Genomic DNA, 21,945 nt, shown 5'->3' with positions numbered 1-21,945 from the left:
TGCTGGCCTGAGCACGTGGAAATCACGTGTCCCTGCCTCACAGCTGGCTTGAGATGAACCGCTGGAGAAGGGCCGTTACCTTGACCTTAGTAATTCTTTGGCTGCTGAAACACTCTGAACTCAAGTTTTGAACGCTCTTGCTAGTTGCGAAATTTTGCTAGTAGCCAAATTTCGCTGAAATGTTAGTGACATTTATTGCTCCAAAAGGATTCCCAATGGGATTCTCTTTGCCCAGACAACCTCATTCCTAGTTTTAAGATCTGGCTATAATTTTGTTCTGTCAACAGGGGGATTCAACTCGTACCCACCCCCGGGGCTTGAGGAGGCCTGTAAACTCATCGACTCAGAAGAGGAAGGTCTCAGCAGCGGTGTCCTGTGAGTAGGAAGCTCCAGACACTGTGGATTGAATGTTGGAAGTGCACTGGCCCATCCAGCATGTGCTAATGAGGTTTCCTGAGTAAAGGCTCTTGTGTATTCTGCCCTTTTTTTAATTTTTAAAAATTTAATTATTTTAAAGGCATAACCCTCCTCCCCCCCCCACACACAAATAATCTGGTTGGTTTCTTGTCATTTATCTAAAACTCTGCACAAATCAGACCTGGTTTACTCCAAAATAGTGCTTCATTGGCCATTAAGCAGATATGGGGAAAGGAAGCATAAATGGAAATTCTTTTTTATCTATCAATCAGGTTTTTAAAAAATAAATATAACTACTTTTAATGAGTGATGTGACTGAAATGAATTTACATTTTCGCCACCCAAATTTTTTTATTTTAAAAAATAATTGAATAACTCAACTTGTTTGCATATTTTATTTGTATTATCCAAAGTTAGCCAGGCTCATCTAAAATTTTGTTTTATTTTTCTAGATTTGTTGATGAGCCACGTGAGATTTCTGCAGATGAGACCAGCTTCATTGGCCAGGAAATACATGTTGGGAAAGAGTCATCTTTTGTGTTGGAAGACAATGGAGGTGGCCATTTGGTGTACCTTCCAAACCAAATGGTGGACCCACAGAAATTAGTGATTAATTATGAAAATGATCAGGAATCTGTTGGAACTACAAGTCTCACACCTGGTAAGGAAATGAAAAGTCATAATGGAAGTTTTAAGTAGCCTGAATCCTCATATTTGAACAGTAGCAGAGAACCAAACAAATTAAGCCTGGTATTGAAAGCATCTGTATTTTTCCAATGTAAGATGGCAGCTTCTGCTTTTAGTAGAATTAAGAAGTAAATGGTGACTGGCACCACTTGGGAGGTTGCTCACAGAAGCTGTCTGACATGTCCTGAGGTTCTCAACAAACTTTAGATTTCTTTGGGGTCCCCCAGTTAGAAAGCTAATGGGATATAGAGCAAGGCAGGCCAGAGGACATCAGAGTGAAGAGGGATTGAAATGACTTAAGAGGCGGCCTGGCTAGTACCTTAGAATTTGTGATTACATGACAAGATAGGAGTATGCATAAATTTAAAATATTTTTGCACTAAAATAAACTTATGTTTTAATTCCATTTTCCACAAACATTTTAAAGTCCCCTCCCCCAAATTTGATTTTTGAGGTACCCAGAAATGCTGGAGCATGAAGTCCATGGGTGCCTGCTGTGTACTCTTAGATAACAAGGCAGTAGCTGTTGTTAGAGTCTAAGAGTGGCCAGCAAATAAGAGCCCTCAGCATTGTGTCTGTGTTTTTATTCTACAATGTGAAATTCCAAAGCAGTATGGCATTCCATCCGGGCATCTACAGTCTTTCAAAATACTCAAGTGGTCAGAAGGCCAGCCTTTTAACAGTCGTGTTAAAAGCACCTCGTGTCTGGTTGGAATATGTGGTGTGAGAGGAAAGGGGGCCAATCTTGTACTATGTTGTTCATTCTCCTTGGTAGTGGGAATGAGCTATGTCGTTCATTCTCAGTTGCATCCTTCAATGCATTTCCTTTCTTGTGTGTTCAACACTCAGGTCCACATAGTCCCGAAATATAAACATTTGGACTTTAAAACAACCAAACGTACCTGTGTGAAAGCTGCAATTAAGAATTAAGAAGTCAATCATTAGTTGAAAAATCAGGCTTCTTAAAAGGCCGTGACTTCTCTGAAGGGAGGAGAGAACATCCACTTTGCTCATGGCCGTGTCCAAATACCGATGGAATCTATGGTCACAAAAGGCTTCCATAGCCTTGGCAGCCCGTGGCAAGAGCCTCGGATGATCACTGACGTCATAAATAGGAGTGTTAATTGTTAAAGGAACAATAGAAATCACTGTGCACATGCTCCTCATGTAGGACCTCTGTCCCTAATGAATTGTAATATGAGAATCGACTGCAAATTTTCTCCCCAAACTGTACTCTATATGTTGTGTGTGTGCATGGGTGCAAATTGTTGAAGTCTATGTTTAGCATGGAGTTGGTTCTCTGTATATAAAAGTGAACCATAATGAAGAAGGAGATGGGAGAGGGAGAGAGAGGGGATGGGAGGGGGGCGGTGTTGGGGGAAAGAGCCTAAAGTTGTATCTATGAAAAAAATGCATTCATTAAATAAAAACTAAAAAAAAAAAAAAAAAGAAAGTGACGTAATGAACTGGGCACATGTGGTACCATAAAGCATTCGGGTTTGTATGTTTCTTAGTTAAAATATTTTTTAAAAATTCCCATATGGGCATAGCTTAAAGAGAATTAAGCCTTCTTAATGGATGTTGTTAATTTTTGTGTGTTCATTTTAATGACCTGGGAATTACAATAGCCTTCAAGTCACAGGCATTTATTTTTTAATGGTTTGATTTTTAAAAGGAGAAAAAGAAGAAGAAAAAGTGTTTTGGCAGTGTTAGAATATCAAACTGTCATTTGTCATCGCTCTGTTAGAGGGAAGCATTACAAAGTCTAGTGACGCAGATCTGTGAGCCTGTCCCGGAAAGACAGAGATAACACTCACGGAGAAAGCGCGGGAGGCAGGGAGGGAGAGACGGCCAGGGAAGAAGGCAGGCAGGCAGGCGGGTGCGCTTGTGGCCATTCTCAATGTGTGCCTTACTGAAGGGCAGACTTTTCATTTGGTTTCTCAGAGTCACTCAAAGGTCCAACTGAGCTAAAGAATCACTGTTTGTAGCTCTAGCAGGGAAGAGAATGCACATCTCACCACAAACAATTTCTCTTGCACTGGATGGATGTGAATTGGGAGTTCTCTGGAGGATCTTGTCTGGTTGAGCTGCCAACAGAGAGCATGTCAGACTTTTTTTTTAAAAGATTTTATTTATTCATTTGAGAGGTAGAATTACAGACAGTGAGAGGGAGAGACAGAGAGAAAGGTCTTCCTTCCGTTGGTTCACTCCCCAGATGGCCGCAATGGCCGGAGCTGGCCGATCCAAAGCCAGGAGCCAGGAGCTTCTTCCCGGTCTCCCAAGTGGGTACAGGGGCCCAAGGACTTGGGCCATCCTCCACTGCTTTCCCAGGCCATAGCAAAGAGCTGGATTGGAAGAGGAGCAGCCGGGACTAGAACCTGCGCCCATATGGGATGCCGGCACCGCAGGTGGAGGATTAACCCACTGTGCCACAGCGCCAGCCCCAGCATGTCAGACTTAAGGATACTATATGTTCATTATCTTTTAAAGTAAATCTGAGTCTCAGATCCTAAGTGTCTTCAGGGGACTTAGTGCTTGTCGCTTTCTCTCCGTCTTTCTCACTCTCTCTCTCTTTTTCTGTCTCATACACACACCAGTCGTCCAAACCTGCTGAGAACCTTCTGCATAATATGTTGTTCTCTGGAGAGTGACCTGCAGTCCAGATGTTTTCTTCCGCCCCTGAGATATGAGCATTGATAAGTTCCAGATGTCTTGCACAAATAAAAGCTTGATAACTTTCCTAAACACCTCCATGTGCTGAGTTCTCTTCTCATTCATAGTAAGAGTCTTGCAGCTGATGGCTGATCTTCCTGCCCTGGAACTAAGAGGGAGTGTTGGGGAAGGTCAGGAATCTTAATCATGAAAGGTGTAGCTAGTTCCCCCAGGACTTGCGGGTGGGTGGTGAGTTGTGCAGTGCCCTGTTTCCCAGAAGCACAGCTTCTACCTGCACCTTGCCCTCTGCTTCTTCACAACTGAGCTGATTTGCAGAATTCATCTTTAAAAAAAAAAAAAAAAGATTTATTCATTTATTTGAAAAGCAGAGTTGCCGAGAGAGATGGAGAGACAGAAAGATCTTCCACCTGCTGGTTCACTCCCCAAATGGCAGCAACAACCAGAGCTGGGCCAGACTAGAGCCAGGAACCAGGAGCTTCTTCCAAAATTCTCACGTGGGTGCAAGGGCCCAATTACTCGAGCCATCTTCCACTGCTTTCCCAGATGCATTAGCAGGGAGCTGGATTGGAAGTGGAGCAGCAGGGACTTAAACCATGTCCCTATGGAATGCAGCTTAACCTGCTATGCCCCAGTGCTGGCCCCAGAGTTCATCTTTAATTCCATCCCCTTTCCTGACCTTCTCATTCCTGAGAACAGCCCAAGGACAACCTGTGTCCAAACCACAGGGAGGCCCATCATCAGTGCAGGCTCCTACACCTGCTCAGAACCCTTGTCTCCTACTTAGAGCTGTGACTGGGGAAGAGAAAGCTAGAACCACTGTGGGTGAAGTTTGCTCTCAAGTTTGAGATCTATGTGCCTGTGATCTCAGAGTGTGGTTCATACACTGGCAGCATTAGAATCACCTGGGAACTTAACAGAAAAAAAAAAAAAACATATTCTTGGCACTCATTCTAATCTTGAACCTGAAATTCTGGAGCGGGGCTCATCAGTCTGAGCTTTACCAGCAGCACAGTGACTCGGATGTAGGCTGAAGTTGGAGAACCATTGTGTATCCTACTATTTTGTTGACCCACGTTTGCTCTGTGCTTTCAATGGAGCAGAAAGCAATCGTCTATCTAGTATTGCAGAAAAACAATCGAGAATTCCTATTTCCAAAGGGTTCCAGGCTTATACTTTCATTTTGTTCATCCAAAAATATCCATCCACCTTCTGTCGTCTATTTAACAAAAATACGTTTTTAAAAAGATATGTAAAGATTATTTGGAAATACGGGCAGGCACTTCGGCCATGACAGCTGCAATATAAAATCCCTTGAAAGATGCAGACCCTTGTAATTGCTTTCCAATGGAGAGCATTATGTAATGAAGAATGAGTAGCTTAATTAAGCTGCAGTTGTTGACCCAGTGGTGAGCCTAACACTTTCATCAAGGATACTGTATTAACCAATATTTAAGATACAACTCATCTACTGAGGACAGGATGATTGGTAATGAAAGCTACCCACCTAACCAAACTTAGTCCCAGGCCTTAGGGCAACTCTAACTGATCCTCTTTGAAATGAATGCATTAAGAAATGAAAAATAACACCTCCCCCTTCAGACTAAGTTGGAATTATGCTCAAGGGAATTTTCATGAGTTTTGTTTTCCTTTTTTAATTTTTCTAACATGAATCTTATTTTGATTTGAAAACCAGCTTTTTACACTAAAAAGGGCCAATAGGTCTTTTGACTTTGAATACATCATTCGATGATAGAATTGTAAGGATATTTAATACCTCATCTAGGGAGCAATTCTACCCTATCCTGCCCCACATGGAGGTATTTCAGTGTGTGGAGACGTTTGTTGTTGCAAATGGAGGATGCCATGGGAACCCCGTGGGTGGAGGCCCGTGGCACTGCTGAACAATTTAATGCACGGGACAGCCCCTTACAACAAAGAACTAGCAGGTCGCACTGTCTACAGTGAGAAATCCTGTTTTTGTAGAAATTTCCTGCCCACAAGGGCTCAGGACTCACAGACACACTACACGTGCTCACGGCCTCTAGGCGTTTTTCACTGTTTGCCCATTGCTCCACCAGGATTCTGGTAACTGTTTAAAGACTTCTAAAAGTGCTATCAAACCAGATGAAAATGGAATACGAAGTCTCCAATGATTTAGTAAGCTGAGCTATTTTTCCTGTGGAATATGTTCTTCAGTTTTTCTAGAGGCATACAGATTTGCATGGTTTATTCAATTGTACATCCTGCTTTTTATGTAATACTACGTCCTGATATTTCCAAATTGCTGTAAGCTTTGTACTAGGTTTGCTTAATATGTTCACAATATATCATCCAATGAATTAATATATTTAATCATTAACTTCTTTTTGAACACTTAGTTTGCTTCTAATTTTTGCTGTCATGCACAAGTATTTTTTTTTTCGACAGGCAAAGTTAGACAGTGAGAGAGAGAGAGAGAGAGAGAGAGACAGAGAGAATGATCTTCCTTTTCTGTTGGTTCACCCCCCAAATGGCCGCTAACGGCCGTTGCGCTGCACTGATCCGAAGCCAGGAGCCAGGTGCTTCCTCCTGGTCTCCCATGTGGGTGCAGGGCCCAAGCACTTGGGCCGTCCTCCACTGTCTTCCTGGGCCACAGCAGAGAGCCGGACTGGAAGAGGAGCAACCGGGACAGAATCCGGCGCCCCGACCGGGACTAGAACCCTGTGTACAGGCACTGCAGGCGGAGGATTAGCTCTGGCCTGTGCACAAGTGTTAACAAGGCATATATACTGCTGCTAATTTTAAAATCTAGTGGAATTAAATGCAGCACAATTGGCCTCAGAGCCATCCATGGAATATCAGCTAAATGTTTTACTTTCACGTCAGTACACTCGCCAAAGAAGAGATCAATTGTGCAATCGGGATCACTCTGAATTTTAATGATGTTTCATGAAATCCTTAGGAAATCTCAAACATCTGGATGCTCTTTGGGGGAATAAACTGAGTCTCCTTATACATTTAAACTGTAGACTTTTACTGGAGAATTTGCTATAAATATTGTCATAGTTTGGTTATCTGAAGATTTTACATGTGGACAAGGCAAATGTGAACTCACAGTTTAGGGTATTCAGAATTCCAGTATGCGATCATTTGTTGCACTAAGACAATGTTCTGGAGTACTGATGACACTGGCATTTCATGTGATCCCATTTCTAAGGGACTAAAACTTGCAAACTTAAAGTGTCATTAGGTGATAGTGGTGGTACAGGTGAGGAGTGGGTGGTGATGACATTTGGATAATGGTATAGAGGTGTTGCTGTTGCTGATGGCTGTGGCAGACACAGGTGGTGGATATGGTGATGATAATATTGGTGGTGGTGGTGATGGTGTTGGCGGTGATGAGGGTGGGGTGAGGGTGGGGTGATGTTGATGGTGGTGATGGTGGTGGTGGCGGTGGCATCCCTCTCTCAGAGATTGCCATATGAAAGGACTCTGTTAATCATTTACATGGATTTTTCCATGATCATTCAGGCACTCTGATATTACAAATATGTAATTGGCTCTTTTTTTATTTTTTTTTTAATTTTTTGACAGGCAGAGTGGACAGTGAGAGAGAGAGACAGAGAGAAAGGTCTTCCTTTGCCGTTGGTTCACCCTCCAATGGCCGCCGCGGCTGGCGCGCTGCGGCCGGCGCACCGCGCTGATCCGATGGCAGGAGCCAGGAGCCAGGTGCTTTTCCTGGTCTCCCATGGGGTGCAGGGCCCAAGCACCTGGGCCATCCTCCACTGCACTCCCTGGCCACAGCAGAGAGCTGGCCTGGAAGAGGAGCAACCGGGACAGAATCCGGCGCCCCGACCGGGACTAGAACCCGGTGTGCCGGCGCCACTAGGCGGAGGATTAGCCTAGTGAGCCGCGGCACCGGCCTGTAATTGGCTCTTAATCTGAGTTAATCCCTGTGCTGGACTCTTTGGGTAGTTAGGGAAATTTAAAAAGATTCAAATATAGGCCCTGTTTATAAGAAGCTTAATGATCTGACAGATATATTCTGTGTGTCCAAAAAATAAAAATGCTTATTATAAGCGGCAGTAATGATGAGAGTGTGATGGTGATGGTGATGATGGTGTGTTCAATGAGGAGATGCTTTGGGGGATGGTATTTGTTCACATAGAACAGCTCTTGAAGCCTTACATTAAAAAAAAAAAAAAGAAAAGACTGTTGAGCACTGCGTGCTCATGAGTGCCACTGGTCAGCGTCACATAAGCACTTGCTATACAGGATTCCATTTACTCTTCACAAAAACCTACTAGTAAAGTGCTTTACAGACAAGAGCCCTGATGCAAAGGCTAAGAGCCTCATGCAAAGTCGCAGAGCTTGTAAGTAACAGAGCCAGGACTGAAATGTCTGATCATCAGCACAAAACACCGATCTTTAACTATGTATGTTGTGTTGCTCAGTGATGGCATTTTTTTTTTTTTTTTTTGCAGTTACAAGCAAGAATCTATCCAGTTGCCAAAACTGAGAATAAATTGAATCATACCATCTTTTGGGGTGGCACAATTGTGTTTTCTAAACTTAATATTTCAAAAACCTATTTATAAACTCATCAAGAGGCATGAAGCACAAAATATTTCCATTAAAACCAAAGGGCATTCCTACTTGTTCAGGCACATGGGAAAAGAGGACATTTTACAGTCAAACAAAAGAATTTTAAATGTCTGTATTTACCTTTGGAATCAAACCAATGACTCAGAGTCATATGCATGCAGCCTGTGACTGCCTCCTCTACTGCCCCAGCTCGTGCCCTGAAAACTTGACCAGTGGTCTGGTCAGGCGGGGGGAGGAGAGGCCTGGGTCAGTGGTGTGAAGAGAGAGCTATGTAACTTCTTGCCAGCTCCTCAGAGATGAAGAGTGTACAAACACAACAGGATGAGCTTTCTGCTTTCTACTAACTCTGCCTGTGTGTGTGTGTGAGTGTGTGTGTGTGTGCACGCGCACACGCGCGCTATGCTATGCTATGCTATGCTAACTGGTTGTACATTTTTTTCTTATGGAAATTATGGTTTTCAGAATATGAGGATCCTCAAAAAATTAATGGAAATACATACTATGAAAAACCCATATATGGATTTCATTTTTGGTACCAAAATAGACTTATCTTTTAATTTCTTTTCCAATGAGCTTTTTGAAACCTCTTCTTTCTAGGGTATTCTGATGATTGAAACTTCTCTATTTGTGTCCTTCTAGACTTGTATTTGTGGAGGACATGAGGGTATGCTAGGCATGTGCAAACTTGATTTAATTCTCTCAAAAGCCTTGTAAGATTATAGTTTATTATTGCCACATTTTAGATGATGTCACAGGGCCCACAGGGTAAACTTATGGTAGAGATAGGACTCAACTCAGATTTTATTTAATTCATAAAATTACCTAATTTTCTTTTAAGAAGACTTATTTATTTGAGAGGTAGAGTTACAGACAGGGAGAGACAGAGCGATAGGTCCTCCATCCGCTGGTTCACTCTCCAAATGGCCACAATGGGTGAAGCTTAGCTAATCCAAAGCCAGGAGCTTCTTCCGGGTCTCCCACATGGGTGCAAGGGCCCAAGGACTTGAGTCATGTTCTGCTGCTTTCCCAGGCCATAGCAGAGAGCTGGATCAGAAGAGGTGCAGCCCGGACTAAAACCAGTGCCCAAATGGGATGCCTGTGTGCCACAGGCAGAGGCTTAGCTCACTATGCCACAGCCCCAGCCCTGACAACTGCCTAATTTTGGAAGAAAATATTTTCTAGTGGCTTCAGTCAGAAGGAATAGCAACTGACTGGAAACTGTTCTTCAGCCAGGCCCCAAGGCCTTTAATGAGCCTGTTAACCTGTGCCTAAATATTTCTGCTCCACCCTCATGTCTGGGGACCAGTTCTTCCGAAGGAGTTAGTGCTGGGGTCAAATCTTGCCTCTGCCATTTACCAGGTGTTATTTCTTGGCCCAGCCATTCACTCTCTCCAAACCTTAGTTGTCTCATCTGTAAAATGGGAATGATGATAATCCCAGCTTTTCAAGTGCAATAAGGAAAGTTAAACAAGAGGAGATGTGTAGAGTTGAATCCATGACGTGGAGCAAACAGAATGCTCAATTGTGTAGTCAGAAAGTAGAAAAGCAAAAACTAAGCATTGACAACTTAATGGGAAGTCATTATAAAAAAATATTTCACTTGAAAAATATCAGCTACAGTTCATCTGGACAGAAACTTACACATAAAATAGCCCCAATTGTACATGTGGCTTCCCTGTGGAGAACATACGGCTAACTTTGGCCCCTGGACAAATTCAAAGGCAGAGCATTGGATAACTCCTGCACTCTTGAGATTCCAACAAACTCCATGACAGACAATACAGCTGCCTCACAGCCCAACTAATCCCAGGCCAAATGGCTCAAGTCCTTAGACTCTCTTTTCTCCCTAAATTTTCTTTCCACTTCCCGCTTTTCCCTAAAGTTACTGGAGCACACTTGACACTGTGGCTTCATGCGTTGGCCAAAATTGGGCTAATCTCTGGGGGTGCTTCCGTGGAAATCCAACCAGATCCCTGTTTCTGTCCAAGTCTTGTGCACAAGACATCGAGCCAGTTCTTCCTCTCTCCCCTGCCATTCTGAGGAAATTCTTCTGCAGAGTTGAAGATGGGAATGTGACTTGGCTGACATTTCCAGAAAACACACAGCATCACTGTGAGGTATGTGTATATTTGATTCACACTTCTGCCAGGTCCTCTTGAAAGAAAATATTTGTGAAGGTCTTGACTCCCTCAGTAAGATGAATTTAGACTCAAAGTAGAATGATCACATCTTACGTTTGACTAAATTCTTGAGTTTTTAAGGCACAATCCTCTACATGTAGCTCCTTGGAGAATCATGCTAATCCTTTAAGTATGGAGGGAACCTATTTTTACAGATTTAGCAGATGAAATGCACCTATTTTGAAAATAGTTCTAGATACTTTGGAAAAAAAAACCAACAGTATTTCTGGGTGTGCATGGAAAGTATTCCACAGACATGATAAATTAACCTTTCCTCTCTTCTGAGAACATTCATGCAATATTTTTGTATGCTTTAACAAAGTGCATTGGTTATTCTTTTTTATTATTATTGTTTGACAGGTAGAGTTATAGACAGTGAGAGAGAGACAGAGGGAAAGGTCTTCCTTCCGTTGGTTCACCCCCCAAATGGCCACTATGGCCGGTGCTGTGCTAATCTGAAGCCAGGAGCCAGGTGCTTCTTCCTGGTCTCCCATGCAGGTGCAGGGGCCCAAGCACTTGGGCCATCCTCCACTGCCCTCCCAGGCCACAGCAGGGAGCTGGACTGAAAGAGGAGCAACCTGGACTAGAACTTGGCTCCCATATGGGATGCTGGCACTGCAGGTGGAGGATTAATCAAGTGAGCCATGGTGCCGGCCCCAGTTATCCTTTTTAAAATGAAAAACACTGTCATTGGAAAACAGAGATCTTGGTGGCAACACAGGCAATAGTAAATCAAATACAGGATTGTGAATTCAAAAAAAAATTAATGTTCACACTATGGCTGAGAGCTCTGTGAATATGTTTGGTGGTGAGGCACATTATGTAACATTGACAGAAAAGAAGAATATAAAATATATGCCATTGTCTTCAATGTCTAGTTTCTTGTAGTGGTTTAATCAGGGACCTCCATTTTGATAATAAATCCTCAGAAGAGTTTGAAACTGGGTTCCTGGTGAAAAATGAGAGGCCCATAAATTTCAAACATGCTTGTGGAATGCAAAGTCCTGTTATAGTAGTAGAAGGGTAGTAATAAAGAGATGCTCTGGTACACATATGATCAATTCTTAGTCCTTTGTGAGAAGGAAGGAACATGAGGCATTCAAACAAAATGGATAGTCATCACTTATTGCCATTGCCAAATGTAGAATCCAAAACAGGGTTTGCCATTGAACTGAAATAATTGTATATACTTCAAATGTTGCATAGAAAATGGAATTAAAAGATGATGCACATTTCCATCAGCTCTTTGAAGATCCCTCATGTTCAAGGATACCCATGAGGGTTCTTTAAAAAATTTGTAGAGCTACTTCTCTAGTCTAGGGGAAGATCATTTAAAAAAAAAAAAAAGTGGAGAGAGTCCAATCTCAGAGAAGAGTCAGGAAGAAAACTGCAGTGGGAACTCCACACAAGATAGAGGGATGCTGTGGATCTGTGTGGAAGGTGTGGAGTGGCAGCATGAACACAGACACATCACAAGACCCCAGCAGCCAGGAGCCTCAGCACCAGCTTTGGAGAGTGAGGTGAGACCAGACTGCAGCAGCCCAAGCCACTGGTGATACAGCTGCGGGTAGAGCCTGGTGAGAGTCTGGCTTGGAGCCCTGTAGGGGACTGTGTACCTGCAAAACTAGAGGAAGAAAAAGGGGAACACTTCTCTCTATCTGACCACCCAACAATGGCGTCCTGTAGCTAGTTGAGAGAGGGTCGCCATTTTGGACATGTGTAACAGCTGCAACAGTTTGTGTCCACATGCCCAACGGACAGCCGAGAGGAGATGCTTGAGTATGGTTGGGAGAACTGGCAGGTACCTGGGTGCCCGTGACTGTGCTAGCCTGGTGTACTGGGAGTGTGGAAACACTGTGGCTGTGTGGGAGGGTGAAGGGTATGGTTGGATCTCTGGGCAGTCGCTGTGGGCAGCTCCACATGCTCAGAGCTCCCTGACTGCCTAGGGAGGGTCATTGCTGTGGGATCTCGGCTGACAATGATGATTGCACAGATCCTTTGTATGGTTCTTGTGGGAGTGCAGGTGAATATTGCACCCACTAGAGCTGCTGCCCAGGTGTTGGTCACCTTGGAGGAGAGGAGGTGAATGTGAGACTATGTCAACAGAGCTGCTCAAACACTCCCCTCTGATAAAAAAAAAAAAGAGGAGATTTCCATGCCCAACTTGGATATAACCTTGGGAACTCCCCTCACACTGGAGTACTGGACGGAGCTCTCTGGCCACACTCAGCAGTTGCCTCTGGGTAGTCACTGAAAAAGCAGACAATCCACTAAGCCACAAAGGGATAGTCCAAAGATTAAAAACCATCAGAGGGGGAATTAAACCCAACAAGTATCTCCACAAATGATGAAAAATAAACACAGAAAGAAATTCAAAAACAAGACTAAGAAAGACAACATGATGTCCCCTAAAGAACACAACACTTCAATAATAGAATATGAGGATGAAGAAATTGATGAAATGTTGGAAACAGAATTCAAAAAAATGATTGTAGGATTACTTAGAAGTCATCAGAAGCAAATCCACAAATTAAAGAAATCCATGCATGACATGAGTGAAAATTTTTACCATGAAATTGAGATTTTAAAGAGAAATCAAAATGAAATGAAGAATTCAATAGAGCAAATGAAAAATGTGCTAGAAAGCCTTAACAACAGACTTGGTGAGGCAGAAGAAAGAATATCCAAGTTGGAATACAATCTCTGGAAATTTTACTGGCAGACCAAAAATAAAAAGAGAACACGAAATTAGAAAAACTAAAAACAGTATTGGAGATTTATGGAATACTATCAAACAACCCAACATACAAGTCTTAGGAGTTCCTGAAGGCATGAAGAGAGAGAATGGATTAGAGGGTCTTTTTATTGAAATAATTACAGAAAACTCCCAGTTTGGGGGAAAGAAAGCAACTTCCAAGTACAAGAAGCACACAGAACTCCTAGTAGACATGAACAGAAGAGATCTTCATATTGACACATTGTAATCAAACTTCCCTCAGTAATCAAAACAGCCTGGTACTGGCACAAAAACAGTTGGACAGACCAATGGAAAAGAATAGAAACTCCAGAAATCAATCCATGCATGTTCAACCAACTTATCTTTGACAAAGGAGCTAAAATCAATTCCTGGAGCAAGGACAGTCTGTTTAACAAATGCTGCTCAGAAAACTCGTCTCTACATGCAGAAGTATGAAGCAAGACCCCTACCTTACATGTTATGCAAAAATCCACCCGAGATGGATTGAAGACCTAAATCTATGACCTGATACCTTCAAATTATTACAGAACATCGCAGAAACCCTGCAAGACATTGGCATAGGCAAAGACTTCTTGGAAAAGACCCCAGAAGCACAGGCAATCAAAGCCAAAATTTACAAATGGGATTGCATCAAATTGAGAAGATTCTGCACTACAAATGAAACACTCGGCAAAATGAAGAGGTAACCGACCAAATGGGAAAAACTATTTGCAAACTCTGTTACTGATGAAGGATTAATATCCAGAATATATAAAGAGCTAAAGAAACTCCACAATAACAAAACAATCTGGTTACGAAATGGGCAGAGGACTTGAACAAGCATTTTTCAAAAGAGGAAATCCAAATGGCCAACAGACACATGTAAAAATGCTCAGGATCAGTAGCCATCAGGGAAATGAAAATAAAAACCATAATGAGGTGACACCTCAGCCCTGTTAGAATGACTTTCATACAGAAATCAACAAACAATAAATGCTGGCGATGATGTGGGGGAAAAGGTACCCTAATTCAGTGTTGGGAATGTAGACCAGTACAGCCACTGAGGAAGGCAGTATGGAGATACCTCAGAAATCTGAATATAGACCTACCACATGACCCAGCCATCCCACTCCTGGGAATTTACCCAAGTGGAAAAGAAAGCAGTATATCAAAGGTTATTTGCACCCCTATGTTTATTGCAGCTCAATTCACAATAGCTAAGATATGGAATCAACCCAGATGTCCATCAACTTAAGACTAGATAAAGGTAGCTGGCGCCGTGGCTCAATAGGCTAATCCTCCGCCTGCAGCGCCGGCACACTGGGTTCTAGTCCTGGTTGGGGTGCCGGATTCTGTCCCAGTTGCCCCTCTTCCAGGCCAGCTCTCTGCTGTGGACAGGGAGTGCAGTGGAGGATGGCCTAAGTGCTTGGGCCCTGCACCCCATGGGAGACCTGGAGAAGCACCTGGCTCCTGCCATCGGATCAGCGCGGTGCACTGGCCTCAGCGCACTGGCAGCAGCGGCCATTGGAGGGTGAACCAATGGCAAAAGGAAGACCTTTCTCCCTGTCTCTCTCTCACTGTCCACTCTGCCTGTCAAAAAAAAAAAAAAAAAAAAAGACTAGATAAAGGAATTATGGTATATATACACCATGGAATACTACACAGTGATTAACAAAAAAAAAAAACAACAAAAAAAGAAAGAAATCCTTTCATTTGCAACAAAATGGATGCAACTGAAAAACATACTTAGTGAAATAAGCCAGTCCTAAAAAGACAAAGACCATATGTTCTCCCTGATATGTGGTAACTAATAGAGCACCTAAAAGCTAATCTATAGAAATGAAGTGGACACTTTGAGACACAATGACTTTGAACATCCCTTGTCTTGACTGTTGAGGAACAGTTTTTTTTTTTTTAATCATACTATTTGTTTAACTGTTTACTTAGTTAGGGTTAATCTTATGTTTATTTAGTTAATTGAAAATAGATCTTAGTAGGCCGGCGCCGCGGCTCACTAGGCTAATCCTCCGCCTTGCGGCGCCGGCACACCAGGTTCTAGTCCCGGTCGGGGCGCCGGATTCTGTCCCGGTTGCCCCTCTTCCAGGCCAGCTCTCTGCTGTGGCCAGGGAGTGCAGTGGAGGATGGCCCAAGTGCTTGGGCCCTGCATCCCATGGGAGACCAGGATAAGTACCTGGTTCCTGCCATTGGATCAGCGCGGTGCCATTGGAGGGTGAACCAACGGCAAAAGGAAGACCTTTCTCTCTGTCTCTCTCTCACTGTCCACTCTGCCTGTAAAAAAAAAAAAAGAAAGAAAGAAAATAGATCTTAGTAAAAAATAAGAATGGGAATAGGAGAGGGAGGAGGAAGAAGGGTTGGAGTTTTGGGGCAGGGAATTAAGGTAGGGTGGGAAGAATCACTGTGTTCCTAAATTTGTATTTATGAAATGCAAATAAAAAGTTTGTACACCTTAAATAATAGGTTTCTGGATTAAGTAGAGGCCAGCACAATACCCTCACATAAAGATGATGCCAAAATTAGTATATTAAATGTAACTTTATCAGTGTTGGCAGGGTGCTTCTTTTCCCATCCATCTACTTTTACTATTCTTTTGTGTATAGATGCCAGTGAGTTTCTTGTAAACTACAAAAAATCTGAAAAGGTTTATAGAAATGAAATTAAAAGGTATTGTACATTTGAAATGCCCTCACGTGTGTGTGTGTGAGAGAGAGATAGTGCAGTTTTTAAGACATTGGACATCAGGAAATGACAGACAGTAATCCCAAGAGATGAGAAGCAAAGGACGTGAACTGTTTGATGGGTTCTCTTGCCTCCAAGAGGATGTCTCTAGGTCATGTTGTGAGAAGGATAACTTCAGTTCAGGTCGAGCCTGAGTGAGCACCTGGAGAGAAAGAGACAGGGCTGAGAGGACAGGGAGACGCAGAGCTGAGAATTTAGACAGAAATCCAGAGATGAGAAGCTGTACAGGGCATCCAAGAGATCTGCAGGGTCTCCCTGTGTTATTCAGCAGGGAACTGATGGCACATGACAGGCAGAAATGATGTGTGACCAGGGAATGGACCATCCCCAAGGAGGAGAACACAGTGCCGATTGCTCACAGAGACCAGGAAGCCTGGAGAGTCACATAACTCACAGAATACAGAGAGAAAGCTCAGAATGGTCTCATCTGGAGAGTAGGAAATAGTGCCAAGTGAAGCACTGCTGTGGATCTGCCTAACAAATTGTAACAGCAAGACTTCAGAGGATCCAAAGTTCTGAGTAGTTTAACTGCCTCCCGGAAGAAAGCACATGAATATTGATAAGAATATGAGAGTATCCCACACCCCAGAAGGAACACTTCACAATGTCTGCCATAGAAAGAAGGAAGACATGATTCACAATGAAGAACAGAATCACTCAAAACCAAACCAGAACTGACACAGGTTTGAGAATTAGCAGAGATATTAATACAGTTATTATAGCTATATTCCATATGTTTAAAAGTGCAGTGGAGATAGGAGGGTATAAAAAGATGACTAAAATGGAATTTGTGGAGATGAAAACCTTAATGTCTAGAATGAACAATACACCGGATAATACTGATAGCAGATGAGATTTGGCAAAGCAAAGGAATTAGTGAACTTGGGGATGTAGTAATAGAAATTATCCAAAATGAAACAGAGGAAAAAAGTTTTTAAAAAATTAAAACAGTATCAGTGTGTCTCAAGGATCTCTTGAAGAAATTTATAGAAAAAGTAGACGGAAGGCCAGCAGGAATGTAATACACTTGAACACACTATCAACTAGTTTGATCTAATTTATAGAACTTTGCACCCAACAGTAGAACACACATTCTTTTCAAGTACACATGAAGCAGTTATCCAAACAGACCATATTGTGGGCCATAAAATAATACTCCAAATTTTAAAGAATTCAAATCATACAAAGCATGTCCTCTGCCCTGAGTAGAAATGAATTAAAAATGAGTGGCACAATAATCTTTGAAAAATCTTCAAGTATTTGAAAATTAAATAAAGGCAGTTATAAAAAAACCATGATCAAGGAAGAAATCAAACATAGAACTAGAAAGTATTTTGAAATGAATGAAATGAAATAAGTATGCAGGAATTTGTGATATTTAACTAAAGCAGTACTTAGGAAATTTATATCCTTAAATGCCTGTAATGGTAAAGAATAAAGGTTTCAAATCACTGAATTCAACTTGTACCTTAAGACATCAGAAAAGTAAAAATAAATTAAACCCAAGATATAGTCAGAAAAAAAGTGCCAGAGTTAAAGTGGAAATTTAATGGAATAGAAAAAGAGAAAAAACAATAGAGAAAAATCAATAAGCTCAAAAATTGTTTCTCTTAAAAGATCAATAAAGTTGGTAGATCTGTAATCAAACTAACCAGGAACAAAGGAAAGACATAAATAAGCAATGTGAGGAATGAGAGAGAAAATACATTTTACTCATATTAAAAGCATAACCAGGGAATCTTATGTAAGAACAATTCTTTCTCATATAAGAACACTTTGATAAAATACACAAATTTTTTGCAATGCACAAATTACCAAAGCTCACTCAAGAAGAAATAGCCTAAACAGCCTATACCAAATAAAGTGGTTTAATTTGAAGTTCAGACCTTCTCATAAAGAAAATTCCAGGCACAAATGATTTTGCTGACAGAATTATGGAAACAGTTAAGGAAGAGATAACACCAATTCTATACAAACTCTTCCAGAAAATTGAAGAGGAGGGAATATTTCTTTCTTTTAGGTCAGATTACCCTGATACCAAAACCAGACAAAGATATCACATGAAAGAGAAATTACAGACTACAATTCCTGTGGACATAGACGAAACTTTAACAAATCAGATCCAATGATAGATAAAAAAAGATAATGTGAGTTTTTTTTTTTACCCCAGGAATTCAGGGTTCACCGAACATTCATAAGTCAGCTAATAAAGCATTTTCCCTGTTAATAATATCACCCAGTGCTGAATGTTTTGTGTTTCTATTTAATATTAAGCTTTATAGCATTAATACAGGTTAATCAATTTACTTGTGGCAATTAAATAAAATAATAAATGTAAAAGCATCTAATAAAATATTGAGCGGAAATAGTGATCAATAATTTCTTGCTGGAGAGAAATGTACTTAGTGCTTGTTTAGGTTCATCAACACACTTATTTCATCATAAAAGAGAAGAACGTGGACATCTACTTGCTTTTTTTTTTTTTAAGATTTATTTTTTTATTTGAAAGTCAAAGTTACACAGAGAGAGGAGAGGGTAAAGAGAGAGAGAGAGAGAAGAGAGAGAGGTCTTCTATCTGATGGCTCACTCCCCAATTGGCCACAACAGCTGGAGCTGCGCCGATCCAAAGCCAGGAGCCAGGAGCTTCTTTCGGGTCTCCCACACGGATGCAGGGGCCCAAGGACTTGGGCCATCTTCTACTGCCTTTCCAGGCCATAGCAGAGAGCTGGATCGGAAATGGAGCAGCCAAGACTAGAACCGATGCCCAAATGGGATGCCCTTGCTTCAGGCTAGGGCGTTAACCCACTGCACCACAGTGCAGGTCCCTGCTGTCTTTCTGAGCTTACGAGACCTCACCAAGGCAGCCCTCATTTCCATAACTGTGGACAGGTTTCATGATCCTGCTGGTATGCAGCAGGATAAGCTTGCATCAGAGTGTCCCGACACTGAGGAAGATGTGCTACACACCCAGACATCCCTACAAAACAGTCAGCTGAACTAACTGGTGTGCTTGGTAATAGAGTCAACTTGTATTACGGTGCAAGCTCCTTATTTTCCATGGCACTTTGAGCACCAAAAGGCGTGGAATATGTTACATCTTAGCATTTAGATTCAGAAGTCAGCAGTTACTTGACATCACTCAGTGTGAACATTAGGAACACGTGTATTAAGGTATGTGTGTGTTTGTTCCACAAAGAAATGTAACTTTGACATCTGTTCTTGGTGTCATTGCATTGTAACTAAATCTTATGCAACCCAGTAACCAAAATTTTAGTGGGGTACACTAAAAATGATTGTATGTTTCTTATCTTGCATAGCATTAAGATAGCTGGGGTATAAATAAAGCTTTTGACATTGACCTGAGAAGGGTTAGCATGTCTTGCATCTTCTCATGAGACAACATCTGTCAAATGATAATAGCTCTCCATATACTATGCACTATGTGGAGACAGAGTTGGAAAATGCACCTGGCAACTACTGTGAGTGATCATTGATGTCTGCCCTGTGTGTGGGAATGAAGGATGGCAACACCCCACGTCATATATTTGCCATCCACGGCTGGTAGTTTTGAGTTTGTCCTCCTACTTAGAAGAGTGACTTGAGTTATCTGTTGCAGGGCATGAATATTATGGCAGAAAAGAAGAATCAAGTCTTACTTTTGAACCTGGAGATGTCTCTTTGCAAGAATATTACATGGATGTGGCATTCCTCATAGATGCCTCCCAAAGAGTAGGAGATGATGAATTTAAGGAAGTGAAAGCTTTCATAACCTCAGTGCTTGATTACTTTCACATCACCCCCTACCCGCTGACCTCCACCTTAGGAGACAGAGTGGCTGTGCTCAGCTACTCTCCCCCAGGCTACATGCCCAACACGGAAGAATGCCCTGCCTACCTGGAATTCGATTTGATTACCTACAATAGTAGAGACCAAATGAAACGCCATCTCCAAGAATCTCTGCAACAGCTCAATGGAGATGTTTTTACTGGCCATGCCCTGCAGTGGACTATCGACAATGTCTTTGTAGGAACCCCCAACCTGAGGAAAAACAAAGTTATCTTTATAATATCTGCCGGTGAAACCAATCCTATAGACAAGGAAGTCTTAAGAAATGTGTCTCTGAGAGCCAAGTGTCAAGGCTACACCATATTTGTGTTTTCCTTTGGTCCTACACACAATGAGGAGGAGTTAGAGGAATTAGCCAGCCACCCGCTGGATCATCACCTCGTCCAGCTTGGCCGGACCCACAAGCCAGATTTCAGCTATGTTATCAAGTTTGTCAGACCTTTTGTCCATTCCATCCGACGTAAGTCGTTCAAGCTTTACTGTGGCTTTTGCAAGAGATTCATTTTCTGTGTACAGTCCATCAACATACTTGATGAAGCACTGTGCAATTCAGTTAAGAGCAATGCAGCGTGAGTGTGTAGGATACAATCCCAGGTCTTTTTGACCTTGAGCCGAGCTGCTGCACTGTCAAGGTTTTTGCCAAGAAATCCCCCAAATGGTGAAACCCGTCCTATAACCCTAATCTCTGAGTGTTGATCATGTGCCAGGTTCTTCCAGTGGGTTGTATCATTTATTTATCTGGCAGCCCTCAAAGCCATGTGTTTGTAGCTCCATTTTACAAGTGAAGAAACAAAGGTTTAGAACTATTAAGAGATTGGTCACAAGATCACAACTAATAAATGGTAAATTCTAGACTCCACCCCACACATCCTACCCCAGAGCTGTGCTCTTGTCCATTAAACTGTACTTTAATTTCCAAACCCTTAGCAAGGCAATAATTAGCATCCCACTGCCACTGTCCTCCACCTGCTCCAAGGATTTTGATTTTCCCTGGTCATTATAAATGAACTTTGTCCTGCTTCAGTTCTTGTGAGTCATTGGCGCAAGTCTCTTCTGGAGCCTCTGCCCTGGGCAGGTGTCTCAGACACACCCACACAGGGATTATTAAGGATGTCTTTGCCTATAGGGGCTTTGAGAGTGGCTGCTCCAGCCTCTGACCCTGTGTTGTGATTTTAGCATTTCATGTAGCATCAGATAAGTCCTGGCCTGTACTGGGAATTTGGAATGGAACAGAGGCCACATGGAATGGCTGTTGTAGCCACTGTTAAAGGGATGTGGCTCTCTGGCACTTACACAGCCCAGAGCTCATGTATGCCTTAACAACGTTGGAAGATTGAAGTTACATTTAGTAGCAGGCACACAACAGTGCCTTCTCTTAACCCCAAGACAAATAGGGCAAATGATTTCAATAGTAATGGGGTCTTCTAGAAAGAACATCCTTTTACAGTGAAAGAAGCAAATGATAGGAATTAGGATATGTCCCTGAATTATAGCAAAAGCCTGTGAAATGCAGAGTGGGAACTTTTTACCCAATTGCCATTGTATGAGGGAGTCTTGAAAAAGTTCATGGAAAATGTGCATTCCGGGAAAAAAATGCATGGGTTTCAAAATTTGGTGTGTCAAAATAAACTTGCTTTTGGAAATTTTTTTTATTATTTGACAAGTAGAGAGAGAGCCCACATCTGCTGTTTCATATCCAAAATGCCCCATTTATCAGGCTTCTTGGGAGAAGCCAGGAACTGAGAATTCAATCTAAGTCTCTCTTACATTGGGTGACAAGGACCGGGCCACTGAGCCATCTCCTGCTGCCTCCCAGGATCTGCATTAACATCAAGCTGAAGTCAGGAGCTGGATCCAGGCATCAAGCCCAAGCACTCCAGTATTAGACCTGGGCATCTTAACCAGCATCTTGACCACTACACTAAACACCACCCCAGACTGTCTTGTAATTCCATTTTCCCATAGGGCTTTTTTTTTTTTTTTTTTTTTGACAGGCAGAGTGGACAGTGAGAGAGAGAGACAGAGAGAAAGGTCTTCCTTTTGCCGTTGGTTCACCCTCCAATG

The 21,945-nt window shown here is 42.2% G+C and overlaps 1 protein-coding gene across 1 annotated transcript in view; it reads left to right on the top strand.

Moving 5' to 3' along the window:
* Positions 1-21,945, top strand: part of COL6A5 (collagen type VI alpha 5 chain) — a 137,028-nt gene that overhangs the window by 103,592 nt on the left and 11,491 nt on the right. Inside the window, exons 36-38 of the mRNA XM_017346727.3 lie at positions 288-375; positions 870-1,078; positions 19,652-20,341. Coding sequence (XP_017202216.2) covers positions 288-375; positions 870-1,078; positions 19,652-20,341 — 987 coding nt within the window. The remainder of the gene's footprint in view (positions 1-287; positions 376-869; positions 1,079-19,651; positions 20,342-21,945) is intronic.

The sequence above is a fragment of the Oryctolagus cuniculus genome, chromosome 4, assembly GCF_964237555.1.
Source record: "Oryctolagus cuniculus chromosome 4, mOryCun1.1, whole genome shotgun sequence".
Lineage (NCBI taxonomy): Eukaryota > Metazoa > Chordata > Mammalia > Lagomorpha > Leporidae > Oryctolagus > Oryctolagus cuniculus.
The sequence above is the reverse complement of the archived record's forward strand: the minus strand, read 5'-3'. Positions and strand labels throughout refer to the sequence as shown.